Source organism: Diabrotica virgifera, chromosome 3, assembly GCF_917563875.1.
Source record: "Diabrotica virgifera virgifera chromosome 3, PGI_DIABVI_V3a".
Lineage (NCBI taxonomy): Eukaryota > Metazoa > Arthropoda > Insecta > Coleoptera > Chrysomelidae > Diabrotica > Diabrotica virgifera.
In genome coordinates this window covers 228,437,720-228,463,861 of record NC_065445.1, presented here as the reverse complement: position 1 = coordinate 228,463,861, position 26,142 = coordinate 228,437,720, and the positions used below count along the sequence as shown (strand labels likewise).

Here is a 26,142-nt window from a genome sequence, read left to right as displayed (position 1 = left end):
GAAGAAGAATTAGATAGAAAACATAATCAGATACATAAAATCAACACAACGTAAATACGGGACATTTAGGCGTCCCGAGAGACTTTTTCGGGACCCCGGGACAAATCGTTAAAAAACGGGACAATCCCGTTTTTATGAGACGTTTGGTCACCCTAGCTTAAAGGCATGGAATTGTACATGCCCATCCATGCATCCATGTACCACCTTGCGAACAGCTATGCCAATAAAAATCAAGAGCTGACAGCTTATATGTTATATGATTTTTTGCCCACTCTGCGGAAAACGAACTAGCCAATTGCCTCCAAGCGCTCATGTAGCGCAGATATAAATATTTAAGTACAAAAATATTCTCTTCAGTAACTTTCCGTTAACTTTGGTATTGATATTATTTTATGTATGCGTTCAGTTTTAAGAATATTAATAAAATTTATTTCTTTAGTACCAACATTATGTGGAACTTATTTAGTAACCAGCTAATTGCAAATTTAGCAAAGTCTAGCTACTGGTCTAAACCGTGCAATTAATCTTACCTTACCCAGAGAATTTATTAAAAAATATACATTGCAACAGGTTAAACGTAATCTAAATCTTCTTCATTTTATACATTACAGTACTCGCAAAACTACCAATTAATTAAATGCTACACGCCAAAATTGTAAGTATAATAAAGTGAGTGAAAAAAGAGACAAAAACAATAAATAAATTGTTCTGTAATGTACATTTAATTGAGCTCCTTTAAACAGTAAGTTGATGTAATGAGTTAACTAAACTACAAAAAGATTGATTTAACTCAAGCTCGTCGTTTATTTTTAATATGCTGATTAAGTTCCCAAACTGCTACGTTTTATCCACGACGTTTAATTTATAATTTAAGAGCACATCCTTAAAGAGTAATCAGGGATCTGACAGATTGAATTAATTCAAAACAAACTCCAACTACAGTGTGATTCTTAGAATCCCTGATATATTTACATTTATAGTGGTATAAAAACTTTCGTTACCTACTAAATTGGGATCATAATTTATATTATATTAACAAACTAAAATTAAGTATGTAATTATAAATGTCTAAATATAAAAAATAAAAGTGAAGTTAAATTTCGTTTGGAATTATTTCTGCCTGACGTTTAGTCTGAGACTACAGTTAGCATTGTTAAAGGTAAAACAAAGAACTGACAGAGAAAACAAAATTATTAGTCAAACTTAGTGATATCTATCTTCAAACAAAAAAGACGATGCAAGATATTCAAAGATTTGTAGATAATGTGTCCCTTTTTTTCGGTGCCATCTTAGGCCCCTCTAATGTAGGCTATAAACTAAGAGCTAGAGCCGAAAAATTATCGTCATAAGTAATATGGAGTTTTTCCTGTGAAATGCGTTCATTGTATATTGATAATTATGCTCCCTTGCAGGCTGACACCTCAGTGGATACAGGAAGTAGCAATCAGGGGTGAAAGGGGAAAATTAGTGCAGTCACCAAAAGTTTTTACCTCCCATTTCGTTGAAGCTCCATCGATTTGCACGAAAATTGGTAAGTAGTTAGAGCATACCTCAAGAAACAAAAGTGACATGGTGCCAGCTGGCGCTTTTACCCTGGTTGATGCCACCCCTTCTCGAGGGTGAAAATTATTTTATTAAAATTAACCCCACGAATCGATAGAGAGACAAATTATACAAAGTTTAGACAAAATTTGTTATATCAAGCTATTAAAATAAATCAATACTTTCTGAGTTATTAAAAATCAAAGATTTGAATTTTTCGTGAAAAAGGCATGGTGTATAGCGGTTTTTCATAAATAATTCAAAAACTATAAGTTTTAATAAAAAAGTTATGATTACCAAAATTTAAGATAATAAACAATCGAATAGATTTCTTACTTGAAAAAATTTTAGAATTAATAAAAAGTGAGTTATAGGTGATTGGATGTATATTTTTTTCGGTTAGTACTCAAATCTAAGTATTCAAGCTTTAATAACGGGAAAACGATGAATTTTATAAAATATACGTATCAAACACTTGTCAAATTATTCAAGAATACCTATAAAGTGAGCTCCAGATTAAGTTGATAGCATCAAAGCTAAGCAAGTTATGAGTAAAATAAGAGAAACCTTTCGAACGTTTTAGGAAAAAGTGAAAAATAAACCATAGGTACGCTATTTTTAAGAAAAATTAAAATTTGTAGTAGTCTCTATAAGAAGACTTTCTTTATTTTAGCATAAATAATAACCTCAAAAATTTTGACCGGTTTAGAAAGCATATTTTTGAAAAACAAATTATTTAAAAAAATCATAATTTTTAAAATTTTGGTAAATTTCACTTTCTTTTGATAATAACTCCAAAAATAATCAATATATGTAAACAATGATAGAATGTATGTATGTATGTTTTATTTTTCACTTTTTCCTAAAAAATTCGAAAGGGCTCTTATTTTCATGATAACTTGCTTAGATTTGATGCTATCAACTTCATCTGGATCTCACTTGATAGGTATTCTTGAGTATTTTGACAAGTGTTTAGTAAGTATATTTTATAAAATACATCGTTTTCCCGTTATTTAAGCTTGAATACTTAGATTTGAATACTAGCCACAAAAAAAATATACATTCAATCACCTATAACTCACTTTTAAGTAATTATTTCTAAAAGGTTTTTCAAGTAAGGAATGTATTCAATTTTTTATTATCTCAATTTTGGTAATTATAATTATTTTGTTAAAACTTGTTTTTGAATTATTTATGAAAAATCGCTTTACACCATGCATTTTTTTCACGAAAAACTCGAATATTTGATCTTTAATAACTCAAAAAGTATTGATTTATTTTAATAACTTGATATAACAAATTTTGTTTAAAATTTGTTCCTCTATTGATTTGTGTGGTTTTTTTAATAAAATAATTTTCACCCCCGAGAAGGGGTGGCATTCACCCCCAGGGTAAAAGCGCAAGTTGACACTATGTCACTTTTGTTTCTTGAGGTAGGCTCTAACTACTCATAAATTTTTATGCAAATCGATGGAGGTTCAACGAAATCGAAGGTGAAAACCTTTAGTGACTGCACTAGTTTTACCCTTTCAGCCCTTATTTCTACTTCCTGTATCCACTAAGGTGTCAGCCTGAAAGAGATCATAATTATCAATATACAATGGACGCATTTTACCTGACAAACTCCATATTACTTATGACGATGATTTTTCGGCTCTAGCTCTCCGTCTACTATCTTTTTACGGTCTTCAGTTACATAATCAGAATTGTTGTTCAGCACAGCGTATTTCTGTCTATACTAAATTGAAAATAAACATGCAGTAGAAATAAACAAACCAAGACACGTTAAATGCTACTAAGAGCACTCCCGAATCATAATTTACAATGTATATACATTGTAAATCCCAAATCATGATTTCCAAAGTTTATACATTGTAAATTATGATTCGGGAGTGCTCTTAGTAGCATTTAACGTGTTTTGGTTTGTTTATTTCTACTGCATCTTGATTGTAAATTTAGTACAATCGCGAATGATTTTGATTACATCTGCTTCCTTTCAATTTCTGTGCAGCTCTCGATTTACCTTTTATGATAAGCTGAAGAATTTTGTAGTGGTCTCCTCTAACCTCTACCTCTAAGGTATAAAATTTTTCTTATTTTAATATTTTTTAATATCTCACGAACGCCATTTGCTCTATTTGACACAGCTTCATTGATCTGCATCGCTTTCCAGGATATTCGGAGCAATGCTCTATGCCCTATGTAATCACATCTGTAAACGCCTTAGACGATTGATCGTGTTAGCCTTCAGAGTCCAGGTCTTGGTGCCATGTATCAACACTAACCAATTACAGCATTTGATCATTTTTACTTAATTTTAGGTTTAAGTTATGGCTATAGAACAGTGGTTCCCAACCTTTTATATCTGGCGACCCACCTTCTGATGTCTTTTCATATTCGCGACCCATCCCACACCCATGATGATACATAATAATATATGTACGTTATTCAGCTGCTGTAAGAGCCACGCCGCGACCCAACTGAAATCCGCCAGCGACCCACTAGTGGGTCGCGACCCACCGGTTGGGAAACGCTGCCATAAAAGAATGATTTCACTTTTAAAAACGTTGTACCAGCTGCTTCAATCCTGTATGTGATCCCTTTGCTTGGGTCTAATTTCTCTGTAAAGTAGCATCCCAGATAATTAAAGTGAGTAAGTCTGTCAATGTTTTGTTGATCTATCTGTAGGAAAACATTGTTTTGAGATTGGCTACTAAATATATATCATACATTTTGTTTTAGAAGCATTCATTTTTATACCCATTTTTCTGACAATGTGTTTACGCAATCCAATAACTCTTGAAGGCCTTGGAGACTGTCGCATAATCTCGTCAGCATATCTAAGGGTAAGAACAGAACAAGTGGGTCGAGTTGGAGGTGTAGATCGCGGTGGATGCTACTAGTTAGTAAGTCGCAGTCGATGTCGACAGCACATAGCAAGATACATAGCACATAGAGCTAGAACCACTATCAAGTGAAGTAGTTTAATGAAATTTGAATGACAAAAACACTGTGCTTTTGCGATGTTGTGTCAGTCAAGTGATGATAGTAATGAAACCTCAGCTGTAAATAATCAGATCCTCCTTCATATTTCAAAAATTTACTGAATTTAATTAATTTAGAAATTCAAAAATAAACTGAATACAAAAAAGGGATTATATAAAAAGTATCAACTCAGATAGCGCAGGTAATGACAACTTGGATTCGAACGGACCAATCACAGGGAAGCATCCTTGTAGGCCGCGCATCCTTTATTTTCAAAAGCATCGATGTAAACCTCCTGGATGGCATCGCGCTAAACCTCCACCACGACTTACCTGCTCTGTTCTCTTCCATTCAATATAATGTGTTTGTTTTACATCTATATCGACATCGACCGCGACCTCCACCTCCACCTCCACCGTGACCCACTTGTTCTGTTCTTACCCTAAGATTGCTAATCAGTTCACCATTGATTTTCACTGCAAAGTTTTTATCTTATAAAGCCCCTTTAAAAATTATATCCGAGTAGATACTCAATAATACCGGGGATTAAATGCATCCCTGTTTTTTGCCACTTTGAATATAACATTCAATGTTTAATCTTTCACCGACTCGTACGACTGTTTTCTGCTTCGAATACAATTTTTTTGTGATAATGGTAGGGAGAGTCCGAGCGGGGATTTTTGCAGTTACTCGAGCGCGTCAGATTATCACACGGGGAGAAACCTTGTACCCTGTAAATGTACCTCTACCATATTTTGGTTCTTAATAAAGGGGAGATCGTTAAGAGGGGGCCGAAAAAAAAATCTATCCTTAGAAAAACTCGAAATCGTCAGATTAAGATAATAAGTTAAGTACGTGCAAAACTGTGTATATGTATAAAATCTAACGATTTGAGTAAGGAAATGGGTGAGTCACAAAGTTTCACAAGAAAAAAGCGAATATTTCGCGAAATGAACGACAGATCGAAAAACTAAAAAAATCTTGCTCAATATTTTTCAAAAATCTATCAAAAGATACCAAACACGACCCCCCACGGAGAGGTGTGGGGGGTAAATTTAAAATTTTAAATAGGGACCCCGCAATACTTTGCGAAATGAACATTAGATAGAAAAACTGAAAAATACACGTATTCAATATTTTTGAAAAATCTAACGAATGCCACCGAATACCACCCCCCACGGAAGTGGGTGTGGGGTTATTTTAAAATCTTAAATAAAAGCCCACATTTTTATTGCAGATTTGGATTCCTTACGTAAAAATAAGTAATTTTATTCGAGATATTTTTTTCGAATTATGGATAGATGGCAAGGGCGGATCCAGGGAGGGGGCCATGGGGGCCATGGCCCCCTCCAAGAATTTAAAAAATATAAATTTAAATATTTGCAATTCAAATGTTTTTAATTTCAAACACATATATATGTACAAACCAGGGGATAACTATGTTTTCTGGAATAGAATTGAAAAAAAGAAGTAACGGAAGCTTCAAGAATGACTTGGGTTTTTTATAAATCAAAATGTTGATAATTTTACAAAGTGCCAATTGTTAGAACGACATTGTAGCATCAGAATCGTATAAATTTTCATATTTTATTCTATACACACAAAGAATAAAAAAGAAATGAAGCGTTACTTGGGTCACTAGCACTTAGAACAAATGAGTTGTTTGGTATTTTCGCACAGTCAAAAGGAATTGTTTTACAAGTACTGCGTTTAATTTTTCTAATGAAAATATGGTTACAATAACGAAATGACAGCCCAAAGCCTTGTCACGAAACCTTTAACATCTTTCGCCAAACTCATGAGCAAAGACAGAGCCATATAAACCCATGAAAAAACATCATAACACAAGAAATGCGTTCAAGTTGAGCTGGATTTTCTACAAAGTTATCGCAACCCTCAAAAGTTAGTCATTAACCAGATAGACTCTCAGAGGTCTAAACAGATACAAAAAAAATAAAGAAAGACTACGACCAATAGACTTAGTAGGGTCTATAGTGTTCTTAGTTCGACAAAATATTCCTCTAAGAGACCATCGTGATGATGGACTTCTTCTTCTGGACGAATATGTTGGGCCTAGCAATGAGGGGAATTGTTAAGGTTTAAAATCGCATCAGGAGCTAAGACTCTTATCCAACACCTATCCACAACATCTTACTAAGCAACATACATTAGTAGCAGCAGTCAAAATCAATTAATAACATGTGGTGAAGAACTAATTGAACAAATAATATTTGACGAAACGACCGATATATCCCACGTGGAATAGCTTTCTCTAAAAATTTGAGATACATTAATACACAATAACAACATTCGTGAAGACTTTGTCAAATTCATTGACGCTTATGAGAACCTAAAATAATTAGTGAAAATCAAGAAAGAGAGAAAGAACAATGCCTGACAGGAGAAGCATTGGAAAAAATAGTATCAAACTTGTTGAAAGAACTGCACTTGGATTCGAAGAAATGTGTAGGAATCGGTACTATGGCAGGAATGGTGAGTTTTAAGACACTTCTCTCACATGGTAAAAGTGTGTGAAAAGTGCTTTAAAACTCAGCATTGTAACCCTAATCTTTAAAAATTACCTCCGTACCTCCGGTACTACTCGCCAAAAAAAGTTTATGGCCCCTCCCGAAAATCGGTCCTGGATCAGCCCTTGATAGATGGCGCTATAATCGGAAAAAACGATTGTTGGAAATGGAAAATTAAATTAAAAAAATGGAAAGTCCCCACTAAAATGGAAAACTTTTTTTGGTTTTAGGACCTAACCTTCACAACCCAATAGGTCCCCATAACGCTCGAGTGACTGCACATTTAGCATACTTTCCTTCCCTACTATAATTAGGTCACAGAAGCGACCCACTCTAGGAATTTGTAACATTTCCCTGTACTTGGGTTTAGTTTCTATGTAGATTTCATGAAAATTATAGTATACAGTGTTAGTTAAAAGTCCGGCCCCCCTCCTATCTTTTGAACTGTTGTACTTATAATCGTGAAATTTGGAGGGAGGAAATAAACGGATGTAGAATTCACAACTAGTCATATCGTAAACATCTACATGTCTTTCCACCAAGACCTAATCATGACTACTTCACGAGAAATTCTACGTTTCGACGTCTATTTGCCGACCCCGTCCTCGGAGTTAGTAAAGAAATCGATATTAGGGTAAGGTGGGGTAATGGCGTACACTTAAAGATAATTAGAATTTATTTTATTATTAGACGACATTAAAATTTTAAACCTAAGCAAAAATGAAGAACACATGTTAGTCTACAAATTTTGATTAAAAAAACTTTTTAAAATTACAATACAAAATTAAAAATATACATATAAAAAAAGTTGTCACTGTCCGGTATTACCCTCTATGTTGGGGTAATGACGGACACCTTTTACAAACAAAAGTCGCAAATAAATTTTTTGTCTTTGGGAGAGTTAGAACATGCCTTGTGTGCCCAATGACCACAATACACACATCTTAGCCAAAGTTCACTGTTCTTGCCAAATTCTCCACACAAAATGCAAATGTCTTCGGTAATGTTCTTGTCCCTAACATCGTCATCATCATCTATCTCACTTTCTCCTTCTTCACATATTTTATAGTTTAAGGCCATTTTTGTTCGCTTTGATTTTTGTCTTAATGTAGACCCCTCCTGTGTCACAAATACATTTCTTTTAGCCTTATCTGATTTGATTGTTGTCTTTTTATTTTTTTTTCTCTTCTTTTTTTTCTAGCTCTTCTTTTAGCGGTGTTGACGTAAATACAATAGAGTGTTGCTTGTTTGCCTTATTTTGTCTCTTTACAACATTTTCGTGAGAACAAGATGGTAGAGGAATTATCTCGGCAAAGGAAACATTTTTTAATTCTGTCTCATTCACACTACTATTTTTTTCAGGGGTAGTCTCATTTGTTTTGAGTAGTTTTTCTGCTTGGGTAGGTTCTTGAAGTGCATCAGAAACAGTGGATTGAAGGGTTTCTGCAGGAGCAAAATCTTCATCTGTGAATACGTCAGGGTTGTAGGGGAAAATACCTGTCTCTTTAAATCCCTTGATAGCCTTTTCCGGGGTTGCCACTCTACTAAATGCTAAATTAAATAATTCAGCAATCTCACTAGGCGTGATTTTCTCCCCTGGATGGCTGATCAAATATTTGGAACATTCAGAGTTGAATGCGGTCTTTAGAGGAAAGTAAAAGCTCACATCGAGTGGCTGAAGGCGATGTGATGAATGTGGAGGGATTGTCAGAACAGCAATACCGTTATCTCTACAAAAATTATATGCTTGTAACGTGCAGTGAGTGCTATGATTGTCCATGATTAAAAGAACTGGATCTTCTTTGGATGCTTTTACAAATGCTTGAAAATGTTGTAACCAAGTAAGAAATATGTCCTCTGTAATCCACCCATTTTTTGTGCATGTGTAAAGGGCACCTGGGGGACCGTTTCGTTGAAGATGGGACGCCATTCTTTGGCGTGCAAATATAAACATGGGAGGTATATAGGTTCCTGTAGCGTTGACGGCACACATCGCTGTGGTTGTTTTCCCCCTTTCCCAGCTTGTAACAAATCCAACACGCTTCTGACCTTTTTCTGCATATATTTTTGGTGGGCGTTGTACAGTAGTGACCCCAGTTTCATCGCAATTATAAATTTTATTGGGTGAAAATGCATATTTTTCCATAAGTCTGGATAAATTGTTAAAAAAAATGGTAACTTCATTGCGACTAAAAGCTGTAATTCTGTTAATGCTGGTTGCTTCTGGTTTCCTTAACGTAATATTGTGACGAGATATGAAGCCCCTTTCCCAGTCTTTACCAGCCATTTTTCTTTCTTGATTAAAGGGGACTCGGATGTTGTTTGATTGTGCAAATCCAAAAGCACATCTTCGTACTTCCTGGGGAGTTATTCCATAAAAAACTTTTGCCAGCTTCTTAATTTGAACAGCAAGTGCATTTTTGGCTTCAACTGAAAAAACTGGCTTTCGGCCCAAGGAAGGTCCAGAAGGGGCAGTGCCATTTTTAAGTCGTTCGTGTAACGTAGATTTTGGAATTGAAAATTTTATTGCAGCTTTTCTTAACGACATACCATTCTGTATAGCACGGAGTGCTCCTTGCAACTCCTCCTCTCTCCACGAAGCTTTTTCGGTGACTCTTTTATAATTCCGCGGCATCTGTAAATTAAAATAACAGTGTTTACTGTTTTGTATCCAATAATAAATATTATGATGGAATCGCAGAAACTGGATATAAATACTGTAGGTATGTTTGTTGAGTTATTTTTATTGCCAATGTTTTGATCACGAATGGGATCTTCTTCAGGTCTACAAAGAATTAATATGTAAATGTCACATACATGTCATAAACTATATTAGATTTTGTTTTAATTGTAATGGGAAACAAAAACTACAAAAATTTATAAAAAATGTTGACAAATAATTATAAATGTAGGTAATTATGAATTATTACCTATTAACTATATTTATATCCACTTTCCAATATTCCATCATAATAAAACAACAGCAGGTATTTGCATGTACCTATCTCCCAATACAATAAATAGTTCAAACCGGAGCTGGGGTAATGCCGGACACAGTGTCCGGCATTACCCCTAAATGACATATTTATGCATATGTTCGGTAGTAATTATTAGAGGAAGTAATGAATAAAACTACTTAAAGATACGTAAAATACACTGCGTAAGCTATGACTTTGCACGTAATCTCATCAATTTCTTATAATAGAAATGGTCAATACTCACCTTTAAAATCAGTTAATTCATATAATCACACACTAAATTTTGTAATTTTTGTGATAACTCTCTTTGCAAGCACGTGGCAGCGACTAAACTGAGAACTGAGATTCAGATGTCTAACGGTCAGCCTGTGATGAGCGCGAAATTCAATAATATGCCGATACGTGCACAAACAACGCAGTCCGGTATTACCCCGCTGTCCGGTATTACCCCACCTTACCCTATATTCCGCAAAAAAAATGTACAACCATCTCTCCCTACAACTAAAATCTGCACCATCTTTCCACAAATTCCGTAAACTGACAAAAGCCTACCTGTCTGAAAGACCATATTATTCAGTAGAAGATTTTTTTAGTCAATAACTAAGAAATTACAGTACCCTTTGCACAAGTAGTATTTTTATTATTTTTTATCTATATATTTGGGTGCCATATGCAGCAGCTTAACTTTTTAACTTTTAAATCTTTTTTATTAATTATTAGGTACACTATGCATTTGCAATTTATTTAAATTTTTGCAATTGATTATTTCTGTTTTAACTTCATTATTATTATTATTATTATTTAAATATATTGACGATTATGTAATTTTAGTAAATTGGATTGTTACTGTTTTGTTTTTTGACTATTTATAAGCTTTGTCGATAAAATTGTAAAATTTTTCATGGCAATAAAGCATATTTCTATTCTCTTCTATATTAGATGATGTAATAGTGACATGAAGTGCGCCACTGTGACCGATAATTTTAAATAGGACCTTATGTCAAGTGATACCTCGTTTCAAAGGTATTGAAAATATCTACGGAATAATACTAATTTTATTTGATTTTAAGGTCATTTTAATGAAGAAATTAAATAAATACTAAAATTGTAGTTTCATATTTAATTAATAAATATTCAAACGTCCGCCTCTGGTTAGTTGTTAAAAAGTTGACATTTTTCAATTTTCTAATTGTTTTTACGCCAACGTCAACTTTTTTGACAAATAACCATAGGCGGACCTTTGAATATTTTATTAATTAAATGCGAAACTACAATTTTATTATACGCTCTGAGCTTCGCTGGTGTCGCTCTTAGCGGATTAGTAATGCAACTTTCACCGGTAATTTTTAAATTTATTATTTAATTGTTATCGCTTAATATTTACAACGCAAAAAATTAATTAAATTTTAATCGATTTTTTAAGATTTTGCTAATCTTTTTTGACGTTCTATTGATGAAATATTAATTTCTTACTTCGGATACTTTCACAATTATCGTGTAGATGGCGCTAAGATTAGTAGATTAATTTATAATTACATATTACGGAACATTAAAAAAACTTAAATTCAGTATTTAAAACGTAAGTATATTTAAGTTAAAAATACATACCACAGCTTTGACCAACTAATATTTTTTATAATTAATGTTTTTATTTTTAATTTTAAATTAATCACTTTGACATTTATGTAAAATTTCCAGTAAACGTTTACAGACTTGTCACTACTGGCGCTTGCGAATTTTTACATATCCCCTCTACGTACGAGCTCACAGCGTATACCTATACAACAATACTAATTGTTTTTGGGTTTAATCTGATTTTGATGAATAAATTAAATAAATACTAAAATTCGAGTTTCGCATTTATTTAAAATAATTCAAACATCCGCCTATGGTTATTTGTCAAAAAAGTTGACGTTTTTCAATTCTCTTGTTATATTTACGTCAATGTCAACTTTTTTGACAAATAACTATAGGTGGACTTTTGAATTTTCTTTTAAGTAAATGCGAAACTACAATTTTATATTTATTTAATTCATTCATCAAAATCAACCTAAAATCGAAACAAAATTAGTATAATTGGATATGTATTTTTAATACCTTTTAAACGATGTATCACTTGCCCTAAGTTTCCATTTAAAATTATCTTTCACAGTGGCGCAGTAACGTCATCATCTGTCACTATTATGTCACCTGTAATGACTAGTTGAGAAGTCTACGTCCGTTTATTTCCTCCATCAAATTTCAAGTATAACCGTTCAAAAGATGAGGGTGGACCGGACTTTTGACTAGCACATAAATATTAGGTCAAAACGGCAAGCAGGTGTATGTTTTCAAAAAACTTTTGATAGTGTGTAAAACACTTTTTTACACACTATCAAAAGTTTTTTGAAAACTTACACCTGTTTGCCGTTTTGACCTATTCAGAAGTGTGTACAAGTCTTGCAGTCTTTTCCAATACATAAATATTATACTTGTATCACTAAACGGAAGAGGAACTTTCTACTTTATCAATGCAAAGATCGGTTGTGGCAAAACCAATCTATCACATAACCACAAGATCTTTTGAACAAACACAGTAGCAGTATTATCTATGAATTTTCTGAGAACGAGGAAGATAGGGGCAATTGAAATCCAAAAACACGCGATAGTGGCCAACTCAAACCATTTCGGTAGGTTATGAAGCCAGAGTAATCTTCGTCTTACTGGACCTCTTTTTCCCTTCAACTTACCTTGAAATACGGTCAAAAGTAAATCGTATCGTTGTTTATTACGCATTATATGGCCCATGTATTCCAATTTGCATTGAAAAGGAAGAAGGTTCATTTTTCCTATTATCCACTTTTAAAATCAATTTTGGAAATACAAAATATTTTTGCGTATTTTTCTGCTACTCTTGTAATGAACTGTAACACGAGTGATAACTCTTGTAAACTTTTCTACCTCTAATAACCAAAGTACTAATTATAATTTGACCACCCTATAGAACTACGCCGTCTGTGATTCCCATTTCAAAACAAAAAAGTATCAATTATAGGTTGAACGTTTGATGCATTAGACAGCAACGAGAAAACGTTTTAAGCTTTATATAATTATCTTGCCAAATAAATCTAGACAAATTATAGAGTGAAACTAAAACGATAAAAACGTTAGGTAAATTGTTTTAGTTGCCCAACGACCCAGAATATCTTACAGTTTATTACCTTAAAAGTATCTTCTTCTAGGTATGCTTTCTGAAGCGAATTATTGGTTCTGCGTTTACTTCAATTGTCCTGGCATATTAGGCTATTGATTATGTAAAAATGGGGCAAAAGGGACTATATTGTTAAAGGGATTTTATTATTTCATATGGTTAATAGAACCCCAAAGGCGAAAAAACCTTGGAGTGCTACCATTTAAAGGAGTGCGTTTTTGAGAAAGAACTAAATTTCCTATCGAAATGTGACCTACTACAGTCAGAAATAATTATTATTGACAAAAATAATTTCAAAAAACGAAGCAAAAAAAGACAGAAAAAACGTGATTGTTCTTTTTTGCTCCATAACTTTTTTCCATGGGGGTATCAGGGTGTTTGGTAAATAATGGGCCATAGCTTAACCTTAGATTCCTGAGCTTAAAATACAGTGCAATTCCTCTTAACCGGTCACCTCGGGACTTCATACCTGGCCGGTTGCCGTTTTGGCCGGTTAATCCGAAGTGTACTTTACTTTCATACATATGTACAAATAAAAAAATTAAGAAGTATTGTTTACATATTTATTTACATATATATTTATTTTACATATGTATTTACATACATTAATGTGCTACATACATACATCAACAAATATGTACAAGTTTAAAAAGTAATTATTTTTTAAAAAAGTCTGTAATTTTCTTCTGCTTTTTAACCTTCAGTGAATTTCTGTATCGACATTTTCTAATCACCAAAACGTCTAATGCTGTTGACTCATGTTGCTGCTCAATGTATTTTAATGCAATTTCCATTGCATTTTTGGCTTCTTCGTGAGAAACCGTTTCCTCTTCTTCAACGGCACTACTCTCATCATATTCCTCTGGTTCTTTGGTTGCTACATCTATGATTTCGTCATCATTCAAAAATTCATTTTCAAGCTGATCATCACAGTTTATCATCCAATTTTCCACATCTTCTGGCTGTAATGATTCGTTACTCGATAACTTTTAAAGGTCTTGTAGAGTGGATTTGTTTTCTTCTTCTTCAGTCCCTGCAATATTCGAGATCACAACTAGATTCTCAACATCTGGCCAAAGTTTTCTCCAAGATTTAACAAATGTTGAAGAGGGCATTTCTTGAAATGCTGTAGCTAACATAATATAGATAACGTCCTTGGTATTGATATTTTTAATGACTTTTAAAAGACCTTTGTCTTCACTCTCCGAATGTTGCAGAATTTCAGAAACAAGTTTACGCCTGTATCGTCTCTTTAAGCTTTCGATCACTCCTTGGTCCATCGGTTGCACTAAGCTTGTCACATTAGGAGGAAGAAAAACTAATTTTATGTCATCTACATCGCAGTCATGAGGATGGGTTGGAGCATTGTCTACCACTAGAACTGCTTTGATAGGCAAGTTTACACTTTTTAAATGTTTTGTAACTTTTTTAACAAACTCTAAATTAAACCACTCTTTAAACAAGTCTGAATTCATCCACGCTGATTTTTGTGACTTATAATAGACCGGAAGGGAAGATGGATTCAAGTTTTTGAATGCCCGTGGTTTAGCAGACTTGCCAATAACGAAAAGAGGAATTTTGTGAGTCCCTGTTTCATTCGAACAAACGGCCACTGTAATAAGTTCTTTGTTATTTTTAAAGCCAGAAGCAAACTGTTCATGACTGCCTAGAAAAGTTGTTTCTGGTAACATTTTAATGTTTACCCCGGTCTCGTCCATATTATAAACTTGTTCTGGAGATAATTTCTCTGTTTCAATCATTTCACCAAACTTAGTTTTGAATTCTGTCGCACCATAAGAATCAGCAGACAGTTTTTCTCCACTTACGTGTGCGAAATGAATTCCGTGTCGCTTCTTCCATCGATTAAGCCAACCATCACTTGCCACAAATTCGCCTCCATTATTAATCTTCTGGTGGATAGCCAAAGCTTTTTCTTTCAAAATTGGGCCGCCAATCGGTGTACCTCTTCGACGTTCCTGAAGAAACCAGATCGACAAAGCTTCATCGACGACCTCGCAAATTGGTTTTTTTCTCGTACAACGGCTACCCAGATATTTATCAGATTTCATTTTCGAGCAAAACTCCTTAATGCACCGTCTATCGCTTCGCCAGTCATTTACAGTGCTTTTTCCAACATTAAATTTTGCACATATTTTCGCCACGGATTCACCTTTATCAATCCGCTTTAGCACTTTTAAACGTGCCATCGAAACTACAATTCGTTTACGCTTTGCACTCATTGGGAAAGTATGTTATATACGTGCGTACCCACAGCAGAAACAAACCAAACTGATCAGTGATCAAAACGACACAGTTTATCAAACGTGGCGAAAAACATGTCCACACACTAAAGTCGATTGACTGCTCTTTCATGTTTGCCGTCGGTTACCGTCCGGGGAAGCCGAATCGCCTCGCCGCGCCGGTGAATTTCTTGGCGTGCGGCTGTTGTAAACAGGCCGGTTAATCCGTCGACCGGTTAATGCGAAGCCGGTTAAGAGGAATTACACTGTAGGTCGAATTAAGCTAACTTATCTTAGTACGAAAGTTGATAATAACCGAAATAGAGGGTGTCAAAGTTTAACTTTTATTTTATTTATTCTTGAATATTTCCTGACAGGCATGGGATAACAACACGAAATTTGGTAAGCGGGGGTTTTTTGGGATGAGAAATCTAAATTTGCCACCAAAACTAATGTATTACCCCGAGGGCGCCATATACGTATTTCAGCGCTCATTTAATACGTTCAATTTTTTTATCCCCCACTATACATACTTTTTCAATCAAAACTTTTATTCTCTTAATGTTTTTACTCAAAAAAGATATACTACATCCATCTCGCTAAACTGTTTTCGAGATAAATGCATTTTAAGTCTGCGATACAACATAATTATTTGCATAATATCCGAAAAGTAACTTAAAACCATAATAATTGTGCCAGTTCTCAAATTTATGTCATTGCATCGCAAATTCCATTTGAAGAAATTTGCGATACATTTTTGGAAATTTTTATGATTTTGAGATATTTTTCGGATGTAACTACAATGATATTATGCAAAAAATTATGTTGCCTCGCAGATTTAAAATGCGTTTTCTCGAAAACGGTTAAGTCTAGCGAGATGAATGTAGTATACTTTTTTTAAGTAAACATATTAAGAGAATAAAAGTTTTGATTCAAAAAGTATGTAGAGTAGGTAATAAAAAAATAAATTAAATACATTAAATGAGCGCTGAAAGGCGTATGTGGCGCTCTCTAACTAATACATCATTTTTGTTGGCGAATTTAGATTTCTCGTCCCAAAAAACCCCCGTTTACCAAATTTCGTGTTATTATCCCATGTCTTTTAGGAAATAATCAAGAATAAATAAAATAAAAGTTCAACTGAGACCCTGTATTTCGGTTATTATCAACTTTCGTACTAAGGTAAGTTAGCATAAATCGACCTATTTTAACCTCAGGAATCTAATGTTAAGCTATGGCCCATTCTTTACCAAACACCCTGTATATGTAGTCATTGCTTCACAGACAAAACTCTATTATTCTTCTTCAAAATAACGTTTAGAAGTTCTTAGGATTCATAGTATCCGAGATACAATTTCCAATTTCGCCACTCACACCATTTTGCTTAATTTTTCCTATTTTTAGCCAACATTGTTCTGTAACTTTTTTCTATGCAAAGCGTTGATTTTTATTGTTTTTATCGCATTTTATATACCAATATTCCAACTATTTTATTTTTTAGCTACTTATAACTTTCTAGGGGAAAGAGGGGTCTGGGACGTAAAAACATGTTATGACTGAGTAAAATTCGCCAATGGACAGGAATGCACAACTGTGAAATGATTCGAAATGCTGTTAAAAACAGAATTATTTAATCCTAAATATCTAACATCTCACCAGACAAGACAATGTAAGGTGGACGCCTACGCAGAAATGTACGGCACTTTAATAAGAATAAGAATAACTTTTTTCATAAATATGCGTGTTTTCAATGAAAAATATTTGACAGATGCTGTTATACGATTTGGATTATATTATAAATTTTTTTTGTTTAATCGATTGAGCAAAGTAGTCCAGAGAAAAAGGTAGAAAAATATCCTGCTGGTTTGTTAAGTCAAGTATCTAACAATCCTTTTGGATAGGAGGAGCAGCGAAATATCAAACGGGGGCAGAATTATCAAAAAAAGCTTTGACCGACCATTTACAGCTTTAACTGGACAGTGAGGACACCCAATATCACCAGGAATCGCTGATTAGAGAGAAAAAAAGAATAAATATGACCATTTTATTCAATGAAATTGCAAAAAATAATTTAACACCTTTTTCTCGAAATCGCATTTTTACTAAGTACATAAATCTCAGTAAACCCAATTAGTCCAGGAACCGAAGCTTTTCACCTCGCAATTTTTACAGAATGGATCGATTTGCTTGAAAATTTGAGAATAAGTAGTGGATAGTCCAAGGATCAAAATGTATATGATGCCGAAAAGCGCTTTTTCCATGGTTTCTACCACCCCATCTCCACCCCATGGTGGTAGAAATTTTTGAAGTTATACTTCTTTACCGGCGATAGAGGCTGAATTTTTATATGTTAAAACCTATCAGCCCGGCGCATGCGCATTATAACTTTGTTCTGATTGGATGTTCAAATGACATGTCAAAAATTATCCGATATGGCAGCTGTGGTTTGGAGGTAAAGGTAAAGGTAAACAAATGTATAATATATTAGTTTTATTGTTGTGAGGACAGAAACAAAAAAGTTTATAATATTGTAGTGACTTTTAAATAGTTTTTAAAAGCAACAGGTACGTAATAATTGTTAATGTATCATGGGTATAAACCTACCTATTTGATCTGCCAAAATACATAGTATGTAATACTTTTATTTATATAATTTGATTACCATCAAAATTTCTATCAATATTCACCTAATATATTGTTTTCTTACTCTATGTTTTGTTGTATTTTTTCAATTCTAAATCATTTCAATTCAAAATTAAAATAATTTGATCAATTTTCAAAATATCAAAATATCACAAGTTTAATCCGTTTAGTTAGTCGATCTTCGTAAATAATGACACATAGTGTCCGTGGCTAAGCGTTTGAAGTCGAATGAATTCCAATACCAACCGCGCTTATCAGCGCTGGTTCGAGTCCCAATAGAAACTTTCTTTTGTGTTTTTTTTTAATACATTTTATGATTGTAAGTATATTTATTATATAATTTTATTTTGAGAAAATACGTATTTAGTTAAAAAAAATTTCGACAATTAATGTTCAGACATCATTTGTGGCTTGTTTAATGCGTTTGTGTGTGTTTTATTCTTTTATTATTTTAATTTTTGGCACTGTTCTAATAAAAATGTTCGAGAAGTAGTAATAAATTAGTTTAATATTTAAACAAAATATAAATAAAAAGTATATTAATTTCGTTTAAATCATATAATAGAAGTATAACTTCTTACGTGCGTACAAAGTACACACACATTCTTTTTTATTACATTTTGACCACAAAAGTTGATAAAAACATTCATTCTAAGCAAAAAATGTTCTATACATTTTTTTGATAAAATTGATAGTTTTCGATTTATTCGCTATCGAAAGTGTTAGTTTTATGTCGAAAAAATCAATGTTATTCGATATAGATACTCATTTACGATTCACTCAATTTTTGCCGTAGAAAAAATTTTTTCAAACCATGTTCTTGGGAAATTAATAACCTTCAATTTCATGTTTAAACATTTTTTCGTATCTCTAATGCTAATCTTTCTATTCTGAAGAAAATGGCGTTTTTTACCAAACTACAAAAATTAGTTATTCGTTTTTAACTCTATTTTTTTTTAAAATTTATCAATCTAAGCCAGTCAAACTTCTAGAATCTATTAATAGTATGTAAATAAAGAAGAATTAATAAGGCCAATGACTAAAAACACCGCTAACTTACATTATTATGCTTCCAATTTGGATTTCTCCTTTTTTTTTTTCAAAAAAATATTTTGATTTCTTAACCGTAACTTTTTATTTTTTATCTTAGAAAGTTTGGTAAAAAATAATTTTGTAGGTTTTTACAAGATCTATAAGCCTATTAATATTAAGTCTTTTTAAAATCCTTAGTCTCAAAAAGAGGTGACTTTGAAAGGGTTGGTAAAGGTGGTTTTTGCATGTTATTGCAAGTTCTAATTGTCAATAGCTCACTAAATTGTTGCCGCAAAAAAAATTTTTTCAAACCAGGTTCTTGGGAATTAAATAAGCTACAATTTCGTATTTAAACATTTTTTCGTATCTCTGATGCTATCTTTTCATTCTGAAGAAAAGGCCATTTTTTTCCAAACTACAAAAATTCGTTATACTCTTTAACTCCATTTTTCTTAAAACTAATCATTCTAAGCCAGTCAAACTTCTACTAAAACCTATTAATAATACATAAATAAAGAAGACAAATTAAGGTAAACGTCTAAGTTTAATTAGGGTGGTGATTAGGGGTTCGCTTCCGATCACTTTTTCCAGCGAAAAAAGTGAGTGTTAAGTCACTTAATTTTTGAGCTAGAAACTTTTTTTTATTTCTGAAGATAGATATTTTTAAGTAAGTACTTCAAATTAGTTTTAACAAGTTCTCCTCGAAAAATGGATAGTTTTCCCGTCTTTTGACTTTGAAACTACAATATTTAGCATTTGACGAAGAAGAGCTAGCGTATAAAAAAGTATAGCTCGATTATTATTGGTCTTAAAGAAAATTAAAAAAAAAAACGGTTTTGTTTATTTTTTCAAAAGGTACATTTTTGTTAAGCAAAGTTGTCTTGATAAAACGAAAACTTTTTGAGTTATGAGCAGAAAACTGATTAAAAACATTGATTTTTTCGATATACGACTAACACTTTCGAATAAATCGAAAACTATTAATTTTATCAAAAAAATGTATAAAGCGTTTTTGGCTTAGAATTAATGTTTTAACCAAATTTTGCGGTCAAAATATAATAAAAAATTTTCACCTCCAAGATGGGGTTGCAACCACCCCCATAGTAAAAGTGCCTTTCGGCATAATATAGATTTTGATCCTTGGACTATCCACTACTTATTCTCAAATTTTCAAGCAAATCGATCCATTCTGTGAAAATTGCAAGGTTTTGCCCTATTTTAAGCTTCATTACTTGGACTAAATATTTTTAGAATAAGGGCGAATTCACCCAAAAGCAGACGTTTTTTCGAATTTATTATAAAATTGCGTATAAAGGCCATAAAAATATAAAATAAATAACTATTTAAAATTGTGTTTATTAATTTTAAGTCTGACCAAATGAAATCCGTTAAAATTAAAAAAATCTTACAAGGTTTCAGAAAAATATCTCTCAAATTAAATTACATCTTTTGGAAGACGGCCTCTGCAGTGGTAAAAATAAGTAAAAGTGCCAACATTTTGTTTATACCCTTAGAAAACTCAAATAATAGTTTTTTCTTTAAAAATATTTAAAAATTGTCTTTTTTTAATTTAGAAAGTAAAAGTTCGCTTAAAAAACGAATAAAGAATAGATATCTATGTATAAAAAATATAAATAGGTGTTATTAAGTGTTATTAAGTTCCAAATATATAAATAGTTTATGTGTTAAAAATAGCCCATACAAATTAACAAAAGGATCGCCCACCATATTTTAGAGTTAATTACTGTCATTATGGATAATTCATCACGGACCCCTCGTAGAACCTTAATAGATTATGGTTCTTTGATATTTACTGAAGCTACCAGAAACATTAAGTGTTATTAAAATCCCATAAATAATATTGTAATGATTGATGGAGTGTTTATTTTTAAAAAAATATTTTTCGCGCATTTTAATGTTGTTTTAATTGACAATTAAATAAAAAGCGTTTCTTACGCTCTAATTGGAAGGAGTACAGTTATAGACTATTTTTGGACTGCTTTTAGAGGTAATTTATAATTAGATATGTAGAGTTAGGCAAATTGTGACAGTAAGTGACTTGCTGTTGCGTTTAGTAAATTTCAATTTCCGACTTATCATCGACTTATTTCGTATGCTTTAAATGATGACGCACTGGTAAAGATTCCCGGACTCAACTATACACACTGTGTCGCATTTAAGATGGAGACACCCCTATATTGTGGCTATAAAAATAAATACAGATTTAAAATTTTACAGTCAAGCAAATGTGATGGTTCACATTTTTTAAGATAGTCAAAGTCATAGTCAACTCAAATTTAAATTTTAAACGCTATCTACTGCGAATCTACAAACAGGGCGAATTTTCGATATTTTTGACAAGGTGATGTTGATGAATTTCTTGACAAAATTCGCACTTTTAGTTTTTTCAGTATTTGTAGTCAGGATCCTAAAACATACAATTGGCTATCCCGAGATGAAGCTCGGGACAACCATTGTCTAAGGTGCAAAAAAATGTAGCCTAACCTAGCCCCAAAGAATTCCCGGAAATTCTCGTCCACTACGGCTAGACAAGCCACAGTTACAGCGCTGTGCTTAGCGTAAAGAATGAGAGACGCATATGATTCTACTCTGTTCTTTAGCCGGATTTGAAAAGTGCCTGACTATAGGGTAGTGCCATATAGAAGTGAGTAAGTGAGTAGCACTACTACGAGGAGCGTACAATAATTACAACTTCGAAGAGAAATAAAAAAGTAGCTTTTTCATTTTAGATACTTACGTATTGTGTATATTAATAAAAAATTTGTTATTATATTGTACATTTGAAGAGGTTAGGAGACGCCTACTTTGCCTACCCCAACGGGCCGCCCCTGTTTTGTAGATGGGTTTTCAGCGAACAATTTTCACTATAAACGTGTTTAATTCTATTTATTTATCTAAGTTTTAGAGCGCTCCAAACTAGACCAGATTCTCGAATGCTGATAGGAATACAATAAAAACAAAACGTTAGGCTTACTTTTCTATCTTAATATTTTTTTATTCATATAATTTATTATGATTTTAACATTCCTATGCTCTTATTAATCTATTTTTGACCTTTCTCCCCACTATAAAACTTAGAACCCTAAGCATATATAGAAAAGGCCCAAGAAGTTGTTTGAGGACAAATGTGCCGGTCCAGAAGAAGAATGACGCAACCTCAAAATGAAGTTGTTTGAGGACAAATTCGCCGGTCCAGAAGAAGAAAGACGCAACCGCAAAATGCAAAATTCTTCAAAAGAGCAAAAAAATTATTTTTAAATATTTAAAATAGGGATTAAATAAACAGTAATCGTCCAGGTGCGTCGGTATGGCGTTTGTTTTTGGACAACGATGGCTTTTATTTTCATCGATATTGGTTCTAATTTCATTATCTTAATTTAATCGCCCCATTTTCAACCCTTTCTACAGTTGCGTCATTATGCATCTGAAACAAGGTCTAACAGCGCGTATTTAAGTTAATTGCGCAATAAACAGGAATTGACAAAATTTGCAGTAACGTCATTTTTCTTCCGTGCCGGACTGAATATCTGCCTGCTTCTACTTTTATTATTATTTATTATAATTTAACCTAGGTGACACAGCAGTCGGTCTCTTTCTACTTAACTTATTCTTACAGTTCTGCTACCTATTTGGCCACGTGCAGTCGTATTAAAAATTGTGAAAAGTATTTTGAGTTATTTATAGATAATACTATTGAGAGTTGTCGGTAAAATTTATATTTTTGTGATTAGATAAGCATTTTGCATTTTTTGTAAGAGCGAATCATGAGTGGTGGTTACATTTTATTTGTAAGAAACCTCTAGGGAAAATTATTTGTTAGTGGGAAAGTCGAGCCATCTTTACTCATTGTTGTCGGCGAACGTTTTTCGTCTCTTTATATGGCGAAAATAAAGACAATTCTCTGGAAACCCTGAGATACAAACGATTCGCTAAAACAGTGACAAAAAATGCATTTAATCTCTTCTCACTTCCATCAACACAAGAAGCAGCCCGTTTCCACTGACTCCGAGTATATCATCAGATTCAGTCATGGCTCGGTAAACATTGTGATGCAAAAAATTGGGGTTGGAAAAAGCATGGAAAATTTTGTATACCAATCCCAACTTCTAAGCTTTCACAACCCCCAAGCTTATTAAATTCATCTTTAGCAGATTCAATGTAAACTGGAAGTGCATGTGGTTGCCGAAAAGCAGACCTCAAATGTTCAACAGGGTGCCTCTATTATGGTGGTGAAAGTTGCAGCAACATCGTGGACATATCAACATTAATTATATTGAAGAAAATGAATTGGTAGATGAATTACCGACAATGACGCCAACTTTAACTCTCATTATACCACAAAAATTCACCTCGGATACTGATTCAGATCTTGACTCGCAGCCTGGACCATCGAAAAAAATGAAAAAATAATAATTAATATAGATCTTTTTCAACATATAATAATAAATAATATTATTTTGTCTAGAAATTGTCCGTGGATTAGGCCTATTAGGGATACCACACAAAAAACGCGCCTCCAGACTCTACCTCATGGGTGGCCGGCAAAAGGGTCAAAAATAGCTTAATAATATCATAGGAATGTTAAAATCATAATAAATAAATATATAGATAGAAAAGTAAGCCCAAGGTTTTGTTTTTATTGTATTCCTATGAGAATTCGAGAATCTGGTTAAGTTTGGAGCGCTGCAAAACCTAGATAATTAATTAAAATTAAACAACTTTATACTGTAAATCGTTCGTTGAAAAATCCTCTATAAAATCGCTATGATGTTATTTTATTGTAAAATTAACGGAAAAAAAGTTATAACCTCCAAAAGAAACTTCTTACAAAATGTTCTCTTATTTTTGTTTATAACTCTTTTGTTGGTCACTTGAGGATAAAAAGTAATAGATATAAAATTGTAGAAAATTTAATTTGCTACATTTTATGTGTAATTAAATTTTCTGTATGGTTGCTAGTTTAAGAGATACAATGCGAAAGCCTTTTGCACACCCCTTTTTCCAAGATGGCGGCCGGGGGACAAGGGCGGCGACCCCAAAAACTTGAACTTAAGTTTCTACTGAACCCCCGTACACATTAAAAAAATAAAATTGACTCCTCTAAGAAATGCAACCCTAAATGTAATATTTCAATGGACTAAAATGATCTCTTTTTTAGGGGGGTCATGGATCTTGAGGGTGATTTAATTAAATTGAATTAAATCCTTTCCGTTTTCTGTATTCATCGTGTCTATGCCTTGTAAATTATGGAAGGCAGAGATTCTGGATGTTAACAGAGAATATTTCTAATAAGGAAAGTTTCAGATTTAAATTAATGTATATTATTTTTAATAATGTATTCTGTATTTAAAACTTTCATATTTTCTTCCGTGATGTAATTAGTTCCCTCTGATGCAAGGTAACTAAGTCTTACCACCCCTAGGATCAGTGGGTTTTCAATTATTTTTTGGATGGGCCTAAAGATTTTTTTTTGTTTGACGGCACTCGGTTTTCTTTTTTTAGGGTTATTACATTGATATTTATTTTCTTCCGGAAGGGGGGGGGGAGTCATGACCCCCCGTGACAATTCCCTTGGATCCGCCACTGGATAACCTGCTTATTATTAGAGAATGAAGAAGATTAATAATTTATAATATTTCATATATTTAATGATTCTTATAAACTTTTTTTACGATCATATCTCATTAATAACATTTAACCTGTTAATATTTAATATTATATTATCAACTTTTTAAATCTTTCACTTCCATTTCTTACCAAATAATCTTCTGATCGTTGGGCGCTTAATAGGTTTTTATTTTCTGACAGTCACTCGCACGCTGTGAAGTTCTTTTTAATGAGGCTAATTAACTTCCACTACAAACTAATTGTTCAGTTTATAAATGAGGCAAATCAAGTTCATTGCCTAGCATGGGGTATTACATACACACTATATCGTCCATAGATAAACAGACCTCACAAACCCGATGCCGCTTACAACTTAAAACCATCTCAATAGCCACCTTGTACTCCAGATGTGAATGCCACCGATCATTTCCTGTTCGCAAAGTCGAAAGAAAAACATAATGGAAGTGATTAGTGGCGGGATAATGTTACTTAAGTCTTTGCCATCGGAGAATTGTTTTTATTATTGGAAGATAAAGTTGATACACATTAAAAATGGGAGTTTTTTTTGTATTTCGCTAAATAAAAAATGTAAATAAAAAAATATAACCGTATTAACCGCAAACAATACGTACATGATGTTTCAGTACTTTACATTATCAGTGAAGTTCTGTTAATTTCATAAAAGTATGTTACATATCATGTCAATTTAAAATAATATGTAAGAACAACAGAAATAATTTTTTTATTTAAAAGTATTTAATTTATTGTTATAAGCACAATAATACCAAAAATATACGAGAAACTAATAGAGAAAAGATTGAGGTTGATCACAGAAAAAACATTAACAGAATTTCAAAGTGTTAAAAGTGTAGATAAGGTAGAAGTACCCAGGATCATATATTCACTTTGAAAGAAGTTATTAACAGGAAGTGGATGGCGGAGAAACCTATATATTTAGCCTTTATGGAAATGGAAAAGGCATTTGATAAAGTAAATAGAGCAACGATCTGGAGTGTTTAAAAAAGAAAAATGTAAATCAGAATCTAATAAGGGTAGGTCATACAAAGTTTATATAAAGAAACAAATAACTGTGTAATAAGATATAATATGATATCAGAAAAATTTTCTACAAATGTAGGAATTAGACAGGGAGAGGGATTGAGTCCGCTTCTATTCATAATATTTATGGATGAAATAATAAAAGAAAGTAAACAAAGAACTAAACCAATATACATAGGATATAGGAAATTAGAACAAATAGGGATGACAGAATGTGCATTTGCGGATCATGTGGTTATTACAGCAGGAAACGAGAAAGACCTAAGAGAAAGCTTGATAGTATGGAATGAGGTATTAACAAAATACGGTATGAAATT

The 26,142-nt window shown here is 32.8% G+C and overlaps 2 protein-coding genes across 3 annotated transcripts in view; one reads left to right on the top strand and one right to left on the bottom strand.

Annotated features, from left to right (window-relative positions):
- The window catches only part of LOC126881569 (uncharacterized), a 321,109-nt gene that overhangs the window by 46,099 nt on the left and 248,868 nt on the right, over positions 1-26,142 (top strand). The window lies entirely within an intron of this gene.
- Positions 7,714-10,480, bottom strand: LOC126881568 (tigger transposable element-derived protein 4-like). Its single transcript, XM_050645891.1, has 2 exons — positions 10,278-10,480; positions 7,714-9,690 (listed from the first exon to the last, which is right to left on the bottom strand). The coding sequence occupies exon 2, from the start codon at positions 9,688-9,690 to the stop codon at positions 8,227-8,229; it is 1,464 nt and encodes a 487-aa protein (XP_050501848.1). The 5' UTR covers positions 10,278-10,480; the 3' UTR covers positions 7,714-8,226.

What these genes read in the sequence shown, in the direction of transcription:
- LOC126881568 (XM_050645891.1), bottom strand. Translation starts at nt 9,690, where the DNA reads ATGCCGCGGAATTATAAAAGAGTCACCGAAAAAGCTTCGTGGAGAGAG.